At 56.5% G+C, this 12,872-nt stretch overlaps 1 protein-coding gene across 16 annotated transcripts in view; it reads right to left on the reverse strand.

Moving 5' to 3' along the window:
• AXIN1 (axin 1) overlaps positions 1–12,872 on the reverse strand; it is a 76,703-nt gene that overhangs the window by 33,368 nt on the left and 30,463 nt on the right. The window contains exon 2 of one of the 16 annotated variants that reach the window (XM_074028345.1): positions 461–815. The exons of 14 other annotated variants lie outside the window; for them this stretch is intronic. In XM_074028345.1, coding sequence (XP_073884446.1) covers positions 461–537 — 77 coding nt within the window. In that variant the 5' untranslated portion in view covers positions 538–815. Of the gene's footprint in view, positions 1–46; positions 816–12,872 lie in introns of those variants that run through there. One more of the 16 variants, XM_074028352.1, reaches the window with a different exon arrangement.

Raw genomic sequence — 12,872 nt, forward strand, 5'->3', positions numbered from 1 at the left:
TGTGTGTTCAAAGGCTTTCTTTAGGCACCGGTGTGGTGGTGCACACCTGGAATCCCAGAGACTTGAGAAGGTAAGGCAGGAGACTCGCTGGAGCCCAGGAGTCTGAGGCTGCAGTAAGCCATGATCACGCCACTGTGTTCCAGCCTGTGCTCCAGACTCTGTCTCAAACAAAAATGTTGTGGAGAGGAGGCATGAGAAGACACGGCGACTTAGGGAAAAACGTGCCCATCACAGAAGAGAAAGTCCAGTGAAGTGGTGAGGAGGGGCTGATGGCAGAATCAATGCCCAGGAGCTGTGTCATAAACAAACACCTTGTGGGGTTTGACAGCTACAAGGACCCTATTAGCCTCAAGGCAACAGGAAATGAGAAGCTGAGAGGCGGCCAGGGCACTTCAGGATGGCCTAAGAGGGCCGAGTGTCAGGGCCACACAACAGGTCTCCCCTGCCCAGATGTTCATACATGGTGGAGAAAGGTGCTCCTCCTGCCACAGGAAGGCACCTTGCTGGGACTCCTGCAGCTGCTCCCACATCCAGCATGGTCACGGCACCGGCTCTCTGGTCACTGTGGTACTTTCATCTTCCGTCTTTTCACATTTAACCATTCTATATTCTTGTACTTGTGTAAACAGGCTGCCTTTTTAAAAGATAGCTTGACAGTTTTTCCTTTTAATGAAGCTGTCTGGTCCGGTTACATTTAGTGTGATGTGGAGGGAGCTGGGCCACCGTCGGATCGGGTTGGTTTATCACATCTGCTCTACTTCCTTTTGCTCTTTCTTGCCTTCTTTGGGGTATTTTTTGCTTTCCATTTCCTCCCTCTGAAAAAGTAAATGTTGTACAGTTCTTTCATTGGTTCCTGTGCGTGGACATGTCTCAATCCCACACATCACACCTGCCACTTCCCAGGCCGCATGAGAACCTCAGAACTGACAGCCCCCCACACACTCATGAGCAACACATTTCCCGCACTGACATTTTCTTTTTTTCTCCCTGGGCTCCCACCTCAGCCTCCTGGGTAGCTGGGACTACAGGCGCACGCTACCGCGCCCAGCGACTTTATCATTTTTTATATAGATGAGGTCTCACTATGTCACCCAGGCTGGTCTTGAACTCCTGGGCTCAAGCAGTCTGCCTGCCTCGGTGACCTAATGTGCTGGGATTACAGGCATGAGCCACTGTGCCTGGCCACAAATCAGATCATTTTAATTATTGAACTGCAAAGGGGTAAATGCTTTAAAAGGATTCCAGCAAGGTAAGATGACAACACCAATAATGCGACATAGGGGCAGATAAAATCTAAACAGAAAAGTTACACAAAATTATGAAGCTTCACTGTGATGGTTTCATGGAGAAATTTAGGAACAGGTCAAGCTTCACACCATCCCACCACATCCCTTAACACACACAGGCAAGTTTAAGAGAGTTCCAGCTTTCCTCATAAAATACCTTTAGAATTACTGAGTACACTCAAGAATATAGAAATTAAAATGAAACAAAACAAAACAAAAACATACATATATATATATATACATATATATATATATATATATATTTTTTTTTTTTTTTTTTTTTTTTTGAGACGGAACTTCACTCTTTCGCCCAGGCTGCAGTGCAGTGGCACGATCTCGGCTCACTACAACCTCCGCCTCCTAGGTTCAATAGATTCTCCTGCCTCAGCCTCCCGGACTAGCTGGGACTCCAGGCACGCGCCACCATGCCTGGTTAATTTTTGCATTTTTAGTAGAGACAAGGTTTCGCCATGTTGGTCAGGCTGGTCTCCAACGCCTGACCTTGTGATCCGCCCGCCTTGGTCTCCCAAAGTGCTGGGATTACAGGCCTAAGCCACCGCGCCTAGCCACAAAAAATGTTTAATGCCAAAAGACCTCCTGGGTGTGACGGACGCCATCCAGAACATGGGAAGAGGAGACTGGAGGTAGATCTGGCCCTGGGAATCACCCGAAGCCACTGCTACAGGCCCTCCTGCCTCATGCTACCCATGCTCTGGGATCCTCTGAGCCCGCTGCTGTCTGTGCCTTCCATACCCAGGCAGGAGCCGCCACCCTCCCTGGTAGTAAGGCACCATGTGGCACCTGCTGGTGACAACCACTATGGGGAAACAGCAAACAACAACCCCAGGAGAGCTCTGCATAGCACAGGCCCTACCCCGCCAAGACCTCTGTGTTGTTAAAAGTAAGTTCTGATGGTTTTGCTTAAGTAGCACAGATCAGTACGCCACCTAAAATAATTACAGCCATTCTGAGAGGCAAATTGCCCTTTTCTCCAACCACAGAGCGCCTCTACTCATGACAAGGCTGCATCCTGATAAACCTGTCATAGCTGGGTTGAAGTGGTGGAGGTGGAAGGTGGATTCCGACCTCAAAGGATTATCCAGACACAGCCCTGCCTTTTGCTGACGGGCACCCTGAATGCTTCAGGCTGGTCGTAAAGTTGAAAAAGCCTAAGTGGAACCATTCTAAGTTGGGGACCAGCTGTATTCTGAAAGACGGAGGCTGGAATTAGTGAAATGGCTGGGAACACACATCTGTGAGCCCTGGATGATAAGTCAGGAATGAGTCAATGAAAGCCCAACTCCAAGTGAGCTGGACATGAAGACGGAGATGGCCGCACAGACCCAAAGATGCACAACCTGAGACGCACAGAGCGCCCATCTTGTGGCCAGGGAAACCCAGGCAGTGCACGCCACAGACATAAGGCTGGGTGCTTCTCCCAGGCCTGGCTCAGAGCAGGGTGGCTGCGAACAGTGGTGCACAACCCAGGCTCCAGGAGGAGGTAACCCTGAGGGGCAGCTGGGGAACATGGCGTACACCCCAGGCTCCAGGGATGGCCCTGAGGGGCGGGCGCTGTGCGGGGCCCTGCTGGTAGTGGGGTCTAACAGGAGGCAATGACTCATGACTGAGTATGTCTCCCCTCAACCCATCACCCTGTACCTGCCTGCAGTGAAGTGTACACCTGCCCCCAGGTGTGGGGACAGGTGTGCTCCTATGGCTGTGTTTCCTCTGCACAGGTGTGGGAGGCCTGTGCAGGAGCTGAGTTAGCATGGCAGGTGCTGGTGCTGACCTGTGCCTCACCTGGGCGCAGAGGCAGAATCCGCTGGGCCGCACATCCTCATCCCTGAAGCAAGTGGGACCCGGCTGTCTGTGAGGCAAGGAATCCATGCAGACCCTGGTGGGCGTCTGCCCCTCAAGACCCCATCCACGTGTCTCCAGCCACCTCAGTCCCACAGAGCCACTGAGGATGGTGGGTGAATCCTACACACAGAATCGCTGGCTCCTGGGGACTCCCTTCATTTTCTGGAGCTGTGGACGGTGGATGGATGAGTGTATCCTTCAGAGCCCAGACAATGGCAGACACAAAAGCCTGGCAAGAAGCAACATGGGCAGAAAAGACCTCTGTGGATGGCGGGCAGTGGCCTGGGGGAAGAGGTGGCCTGCAGCTGCGACCCAGCTCTGGTCTGCACTCATGTCCATGGAAGGGGCTCTGGTACCAGACGGCAGGGAGTGGTCATGTGGCAGAGGCCATGGATGCCAGAGCCACTTGCTTCCCAAAACTGAGAGCCAAGTGTGGCTCAGGCCTGAAATTCCAGCACTTGGGAGACTGAGGTAGGAGAGCTGCTTGAGCCCAGGATTTCGAGACCAGCCTAGGCAAGAGATCAAGACCATGTCTCAAAAAAAAAAAAAAAAAAAAAAAAAAAAGAAAGAAAGAAAGAAGGAAAGAAGGAAGGGAAAGAAAGGAAGAAAACCAAAATAAGGTTAAAAAAAAAAAAACCCAGGTGAGGCACGGTGGCTCATGCCTGTAATTCCAGCATTTTGGGAGGCTGAGGTGGGCAGATCACCAGGTCAGGAAATGGAAACCATCCTGGCTAACACAGTGAAACCCTGTCTCTACTAAAAACACAAAAAATCAGCCGGGCGTGGTGGTGGGCACCTGTAGTCCCAGCTACTTGGGAAGCTGAGGCAGGAAAATTGTGTGAACCCAGAAGGTGGAGCTTGCAGTGAGCTGAGATCAAGCCACTGACTCCAGCCTGGGCGACAGAGGGAGACTCCACCTCACCAAAAATAAAACAAAACAAAACAAAAAAAAACAACACTGAGGGGTGTAACTTGCTTTCTCATCTGCATCTCTCTAGGAGCATGGGCACAGTTCTTCACCACTCTGGGTACAAAGTGAAAAGGTATAAACTGCCACAAGGGATGAAACACAGCACAAAATGAGCAACCCACTCCGAAGACACCAGCCTGTGGGAGCCCCAAAGCCCATGGGAGAGCCCCATGGCCCATGAGCCCAGCAGCCCACGGGGAACCCCACAGTCCATGGGGAGACCTGCCCATGGGAAGCCCCACAGCCCACACGGAGACCAGCCCACGGGAAACCCCGCAGACCATGGGGAGCTGAGTCGCATCTGAAATACCCAGGACCCTCCGCACTGAGGAGCAGCCTCCATGCGGGGCAGATCTGGGGCCAAGTGTCAGAGTGTGGCCTTGGCCACATTATGGGTCAGGACTGGGCTTGAGGCCACCTGCTCAAGGACATCGATTCCATAGCATGGGGGCTACATTTGCTCCACAGGTCTCCTGCTGGATCCTTTCCGAGCCCTCCTGGGAGGAGGCTGGGGGCTAGAAGCAGCGCAGGGCAGAAGCTTATGGAAAGGCAGGTCAGGCACAGGCTCCACAGGCCCACGGTCGCACGGGGAGGTTTGCAAGGACCACAGGGCCAAGGACACCATGAGCAGCTTCCCGCCCAACCCGCCCAGTGTCCCACAGAATTTGTGGGGATAAACAGAAGCCTGACAAACACAACTGAGCAGAAGACGCCCGCAGGTGGTCAGTAAACGCTTCCAGTGTGATCACAAGACCACATGCCGCACGGTAGCACATGACACAGACACACTTACTTGATGCCTATTTTGACAAGATAAGTCGTAATTTATACCAGGAGGAGGAGGGGCACCCCAGCTGAGCGGTCCAATCCTCAGACACGGCCAGTGCCATCAGCGACCTGCATCCGGACCCACCCGAACAGCACAGCCAGCAGACGGAACCCGCCCTGCAGAGGCAGCTTCCAGCAGCCGCAGGCCCTTCCCAGGCCCAGCCCCATTAGAGTCCAGCACAGGGAAAGCCTCTGCCCAAGCCTTCAGGGAGGCAGCACCCCCCTGTGCATAGTTCCTGAGGGCGGAGAACGCTGGGATGCACGAAGGCAAGGAAAATGCTTTGTAAAAATCAGCTCTACTGACGCACAGCTGGATGCTCAGTGGACCGGCACAGAATTACAGTCCTACCTAGTGAGTTCTTATGCGCACCAGATCACAGCCTCAGCCCCCGCACCCCAGAAAACCATCGCCTCAGCCCCACAGGAGCCCCTGCGCACCAGGAAACCATAGCCTCAGCTACGCGGGCGCCCACGCGCCCCAGGAAACCATCACCTCAGTCCCCACACACACGCCCCCACGCCCCAGCAAACCATCGCCTCAGCCTCCACGCAGACACCCCCGCGCCCGAGGAAACCACTGCTTCAGCCCCGGCGGGCGCCCTGGCGCCTCGGGAAACCATCCCCTCAGCCTCAACGCAGTTGCCCCCGCGCCCCGGGAAACCATCGCCTCAGCCTCCGCGCAGGCGACCCTGCACTCCAAGAAACCATCGCTTAAGCCCTGCGGGCGCCCCCGTGCCCCAGGAAACCATCGCCTCAGCCCCGCGCCCCAGGAAACCATTGCCTCAGCCTCCGCGCAGGCGCCCCCGCACCCCAGGAAACTATCACCTCAGCCTCAGCGGATGCCCCCGCACCCCAAGAAACCATCGCCTCAGTCCTGCCTGCGGCCCCGAACCCCAGGAAACTATCGCCTCAGCCTCAGCGGATGCCCCCGCACCTCAAGAAACCATCGCCTCAGCCCTGCCAGCGGCCCCGAACCCCAGGAAACTATCGCTTCAGCCTCCACAGGTGCCCCCGCACCCCAAGAAACCATCGCCTCAGCCCCAGGGGTGCCCACGCGCCCCACGAAACCATCACCTCAGCCTCCGCGCCCCAGGAAACCATCGCCTCAGCCTCCGCGCAGGCGCCCCCGCGCACCAGGAAACTATCGCTTCAGCCTCAGCGGGTGCCCCCACATCCCAAGAAACCATCGCCTCAGCCCCACAGGCGGCCCCGTGCCCCAGGAAACCATCGCCTCAGCCCCCCGCGCAGGCGCCCCCGCGCCGCAGAAAACTATCGCCTAAGCCCTGCTGACATCCCCGCGCCCCAGGAAACCATCGTCTCAGCCCCACGCCCCAGGAAACTATCGCCGCAGCCTCCGCGGGTGCCCCGCACCCCAAGAAACCATCGCCTCAGCCTCGCGCCCCAGGAAACCATCGCCTCAGCCTCCGAGCAGGCGCCCCCGCTTCCCAGGAAACCATCGCCTCAGCCGCAGTGGGTGCCCCCGCACCCCAAGAAACCATCGCCTCAGCCCCGTGGGCGGCCCCGCGCCCCAGGAAAGCATCGCTTCAGCCCCGCGCCCCGGGAAACCATCGCCTCAGTCTCAGCGGGTGCCCCGCACCCCAAGAAACCATCGCCTCAGCACCGAGGGCGCCCCCACGCCCCAGAAAACTATCACCTTAGCCTCCGCGGGTGCCCCCGCATCCCAAGAAACCATCGCCTCAGCCCCCGCGCAGGCGCCCCCGCACCCCAGGAAACCATCGCCTCAGCCTCCGCGCAGGCGCCCCCGCACCTCAGGAAACCATCGCCTCAGCCTCAGCAGGCGCCCTCGCGCCCCGGGAAACCATCGCCTCAGCCTCAGCGGGCGCCCTCGCGCCCCGGGAAACCATCGCCTCAGCCCCAGCGGGCGCCCCCGCGCCCCAGTAAACCATCGCCTCAGCCCGCGCTCCGGGAAACCATCGCCTCAGCCCCGCCGGTGGCCCAGCACCCCAGGAAACCATCGCCTCAGCCCCGCGCCCCAGTAAACCATCGCCTCAGCCCCGCGCCCCGGGAAACCATCGCCTCAGCCCCGCGCCCCGGGAAACCATCGCCTCAGCCCCGCGCCCCGGGAAACCATCGCCTCAGCCCCGCGCCCCGGGAAACCATCGCCTCAGCCCCGCGCCCCGGGAACCCATCGCCTCAGCCCCGCGCCCCGGGAAACCATCGCCTCAGCCCCGCGCCCCGGGAAACCATCGCCTCAGCCCCGCGCCCCGGGAAACCATCGCCTCAGCCCCGCGCCCCGGGAAACCATCGCCTCAGCCTCAGCGGGTGCCCCGCACCCCAGGAAACCATCGCCTCAGCCTCCGTGCAGGCGCCCCTGCACCCCAGGAAACCATCGCCTCAGCCCCAGAGGGCGCCCCCGCGCCACGGGAAACCATCGCCTCAGCCCCAGAGGGCGCCCCCGCGCCCCGGGAAACCATCGCCTCAGCCTCAGCGGGTGCCCCGCACCCCAAGAAACCATCGCCTCAGCCCCGCGGGCGGCCCAGCACCCCAGGAAACCATCGCCTCAGCCTCCGCGCAGGCGACCTCGCGCCCCGGGAAACCATCACCTCAGCCTCAGCGGGCGCCCCCGCGCCCCGGGAAACCATCGCCTCAGCCCCAGAGGGCGCCCCGGCGCCACAGGAAACCATCGCCTCAGCCTCCGCGCATGCGCCCCCGCGCCCCAGGAAACTATCGCCTCAGCCTCAGCGGGTGCCCCCGCACCCCAAAAAACCATCACCTTAGCCCCACGGGCGGCCCCGCGCCCCAGGAAACTATCGTCTCAGCCTCCGCGGGTGCCCCCGCACCCCAATAAACTATCGCCTCAGCCCTGCGGGCGGCCCAGCACCCCAGGAAATCATTGCCTCAGCCTCCGCGGGTGCCTCCGCACCCCAAGAAACCATTGCCTCAGCCCCACGAGTGGCCCAGCACCCCAGGAAACCATCACCTCAAGCCCCGCGCAGGCGCCCCGGCACCCCAGGAAACCATCGCCTCAGCCCCGCGGCGCCCCCGCGCCCCAGGAAACCATCGCCTCAGCCTCGCGGGCACCCTCGCAGCACAGGAAACCATCACCTCATCCCCCACCGGCGCCCCTGCGCCCCAGGAAACCATCGCCTCAGCCCACGTATTCAACCCGGTCCCCCAGGCTTCCCTTGTGAAAATCCACCTGTCGCTTGAGGTCAGTCGGCCTTTTCTAGAGTTCTGGATAAATGCAGTCTCACGGGGAGTTTGTGCCCCCTCTGCTCCGGCGCCCCATCCGCTCTGGCCTTCTTCATTGGCACTGGATCTTGAGATGCACCCCTGCCTTCATGGTTACCAGCGGCTCATCCCTTTTATGCCATGTCATGCCAGGATGCACCACGGTGTTTTTCTCCAACTGCTTGGCAGTGCCACCCGGAGTTGGGACAGCGCTTCCCAGCAGGAAGAGTTGACCCCAAGGCCAACTACCAGGCCACAGCCAGTGCCCTCCTCACGTCTCGCCCTCCCCCAGTCCAGACACAAACCTGGTCAAGGGCGCCCAGACCAGGGCTCAACCCACTGCCCGCAGGGGCCGACTGCTGAGGAGGGGTCACCGCCACAGAGTGATGGCTGCGGCAGCTTCGTGTGTACAACTTATGGCCTGTCCCACGTGGCTGCAGGCTCCAGCCCTGAGAAGGAGAGGGCTGTTCCTCAACTAGGCACCTTGCCCTGTGTGAGCTCAATCTTCTTGGAAACACCAAGAAACGACCAAAGCACACAGGCACTGGGAGAAGCAGGGCGAGCATTTCCTCACCTCACGTGAACTTCCATACGAATGTGACAAAGGCACAGTGCACAAAATGCAGATGCTGACCAGAGAGGGCCCTCCTTGTTCACGCTGGCCATGGAAAAGGCCCGCCCTAGTTCACACCGCCATGGAGAGGTCTTGCTTCTGTTTACTGACAATTGGCCCCCATTCATGCAGATACTGTCACTTATATACTATATATATAACAATGGCCGGGCACAGTGGCTCATGCCTGTAATCCAGCACTTTGGGAGACTGAGGTAGGCAGATCATGAGGTCAGGAGTTCAAGACCAGCCTGGCCAACATGGTGAAACCCCATCTCTACTAAAAATACAAAAAATTAACTGGGCCTGGTAACAGGCGCCTATAATCCCAGCTACTTGGGAGGCTGAGGCAGGAGAATCTCTTGAACTCGGGAGGCAGAGGTTGCAGTGAGCCACAACCACACCACTGCACTCCAGCCTGGGCAACAAGAGGGGAAAAAAAAAATATATATATATATATACACACACACACACACACACACACACACACACACACATAAACGTATATATAAAACAAATAACCTACCTTTGCACCCAAAGGTGACAAAGTTTATACTAAAAAATGTGATTGAGAGCCGGACACAGTGGCTCACACCTGTAATCCCAGCACCATGGGAGGCCAAGGCGGGCAGATCATGAGATCAAGAGATTGAGACCATCCTGGCCAACATGGCGAAACCCCATCTCTACTAAAAATACAAAAAATTAGCTGGGCATGGTGGCATGCCTGTAGTGCCAGCGACTCAGGAGGCTGAGGCAGGAGAATCACTTGAACCTGGGAGGCAGAGGTTGCAGCGATCCGAGATTGCACCACTGCACTCGGCCTGGTGACAGACCTGGATCAAAAAAAAGTCATCAAAATCAGGCCACCGTCAGCTATAAAAATCTCTATTTTACTTCCTCCATAAAATCAGGGATGTGGTCTCTACCTGAAGGGTCAGCCAAGATTGCCAGTGCCGGCCGGGCATGGTGGCTCACGCCTATAATCCCAACACTTTGGGAGGCCCAGGCGGGTGGATCATGAGGTCAGGAGATCGAGACCATCCTGGCTAACACAGTGAAACCCTGACTCTACTAAAAATACAAAAAGTTAGCCGGGCATGGCGGCGGGTGCCTGTAGTCCCAGGTACTGGAGAGGCCGAGGCAGGAGAATGGCGTGAATCTGGGAGGCGGAACTTGCAGTGAGCCGAGATCGCGCCATTGCACTCCAACCTGGGCGATTGAGCAAAACTCCATCTTAAAAAAAAAAGATTGCCAGCACCCCCATCAGGTCCCAGGATGCCCCACCTATGTATCTGGTGGGTGTTCTGCATGGTGGCAGACACTTGGTGTCACCCCTAGGGGCAGGAACAGGTGATGGGCTGACCGGACAGCATCGACTGACCGTGGGGCAGGGGACTCTCACTCATTCTGCTCACATTGAATGAGCAGGTGATTTCTCGGTCACTTAGGGTGGCAAACACAAAAGGGCAAGAGAATGAGTCACCAGGCACCAGGCAGGAGCTTCCAGCTCAGCCCTGTCGCCTGTGCCTAGGTGCCTCGCTGTGGTTCCACTCTGCGGCCAGCCTTTTATTTATTTTATAATACCGTTGGTGCACCCCACCCGCCCACTGTGAATTGCACAACACATCAAAGGCCCTTTATGGTCAAAATCAAACAGTGAAGATAGAGAGGGCATATGTTTCTGCAGACTGTCTACAGGCGCAGCACAGGCGGGGTGGCCCTGGCAGCCACCCACACCTGCCATCCTGGGAGGCCAACAGCTCAAACTGTGGCCAAATGCCCCTCACCAGCACTTACTGGCTACTCACCACAGGCAGTCTGCCAATTCCTAGCTTACAAAGTGAAAATGACAGTGGCCACTTCTTTATAAAGTTTCTGAGCATCTCAGCAAATAGTGTTTGGGTGAAGCCAGGCACACAATGCGGGAAGCCCTCCCCCATAGCCCAGCAACCAAAGTGTCCTGCACATTAGTTACGGGACTGGGTGGGAAAGGTTCCAGGTCACAGTTAAACCCACAATTCCAACTAACTGTCTGTGAGAGTCTAAACAAATGCTTCACCAGGCTGGGGACAGTGGCTCAAGCCTGTAATCCGAGCACTTTAGGAGGCTGAGGCAGAATGCCTTAAAGCCAGGAGTTCAAGATCCACCTCAGTGAGAAGGCAAGACCTTGTCTCTACAAAAAAATGTTGCAAAAATTAGCCAAGGGTGGGCAGGGTGGCTCACACCTGTAATCCCAGCATTTTGGGAGGCCGAGGTAGGTGGATTGCTTGAGTCCCGGAGTTCAAGACCAGCCTGGACAACGAGGTCTACAAAATATTTTAAAAGTTAGCCAGGTGTGGTGGCATGCACCTGTGGTCCCAGCTACTCAGGAGGCTGAGGCAGGAGGATTGCCTGAGCCCAGGAGGCTGAGGCTGCAGTGAGCCATGATCATGCCACTGCATTTCAGCCTGGGTAACACAGCAAGACCCTGTCACTAAAAAAAACTAATACGGCCGGGTGTGATGGCTCACGCCTGTAATCCCAGCACTTTGGGAGGCCAAGGCGGGTGGATCACCTGAAGTTGGGAGTTCGCAACCAGCCTGACCAACATGGAGAAACCCCATCTCTACTAAAAATAAAAAATTAGCCAGACATGGTGGCACATGCCTGTAATCCCAGCTACAAGGGACGCTGAAGCAGGAGAATCACTTGAACCCTGGAGGCAGAGGTTGCAGTGTGCCAAGATCGCACCATTGCACTCCAGCCTGGGCAACAAGAGTGAAACTCCATGTCAAAAAAAAAAAAAAGAAGAAGAATAAATACTTAACAAGAACAGCATATTCACAGGAACCCAAACACTCATGATTTTGAAAGGCACATGGCAACAGGTGCTACAAACAGGAGAGATGGCAGGCAGGGAGAGGGTGGCCGGGCACCCTGTCCTCTCTGCACAGTCCCCCACAGACAGAAGCTGCTGCTCCGCTTCCCAGGAGAGACAGCAGGCAGGAAGGGTCTGCCAGGCACCCTGTCCTCTCTGCAAAACCCCCAGGTGCTGCCACGCTGCTCACACCAGTAATTATTTAAAATGATAGTGGGCTGGGCACGGTAGCTCACGCCTGTAATCCCAGCACTTTGGAAGGCCAAGGCAGGAGGATCACGAGGTCAGGAGTTCGAGACCAGCCTGACCAACATGGTGAAACCCCGTTTCTACTCTAAAAATACAGAAATTAGCCAGGCGTGGTGGTGTGCGCCTGTAATCCCAGCTACTTAAGAGGTGGAGACAGAAGAATCACTTGAACCCGGGAGGCAGAGGTTGCAGTGAGCTGAGATTGCACAACTGCACTCCAGCCTGGGTGACAGAGCGAGAATCTGTCTCAAAATAATAAAAAAAAAAAAGGTAGTGAAAAACATATAGAGTGGGTAACATGAATTAGGATTCCATTTTTTTTTTTTTTTTTTTTTTTTGAGACGGAGTCTCGCTCTGTCGCCCAGGCTGGAGGGCAGTGGCGCGATCTCGGCTCACTGCAAGCTCCGCCTCCTGGGTTTACGCCATTCTCCTGCCTCAGCCTCCTGAGTAGCTGGGACTACAGGCGCCCGCCACCGCGCCCGGCTAATTTTTTGTATTTTTAGTAGAGACGGGGTTTCACCGTGGTCTCAATCTCCTGACCTTGTGATCCGCCAGGATTCCATTTTTGAGGGGAAAAAATGTGCTAAGAAAAATCTAGAGGGATCTAGATAGAATAGTAGGATCTCTGAGCAGTGGGATATCAGATCATTTCTTTGTTCTGTGTTTTCTTTCTTTTTTTTTTTTTTGAGATGGAATCTTACTCTGTTGCCCAAGCTGGAGTACAGTGGTGCGATCTCAGCTCACTGCACCCTCCACCTCCCCGGCTCAAGCAATTCTCCTGCGTCAGCCTTCCAAGTAGATGGGACTACAGGCGTACAACACCACGCCCAGCTAATTTTTGTATTTTTTTGTTTTTGTTTTTGAGACAGAGTCTCGCTCTGTCGCCCAGGCTAGAGTGCTGGAGTGCAGTGGCGCAATCTCGGCTCACTGCAAGCTCCACCTCCCGGGTTCATGCCATTCTCCTGCTTCAGCCTCCTGAGTAGCTGGGACTACAGGCGCCTGCCACTATGCCTG

Source organism: Macaca fascicularis, chromosome 20 (genome assembly GCF_037993035.2).
Source record: "Macaca fascicularis isolate 582-1 chromosome 20, T2T-MFA8v1.1".
Classification (NCBI taxonomy): Eukaryota; Metazoa; Chordata; class Mammalia; order Primates; family Cercopithecidae; genus Macaca; species Macaca fascicularis.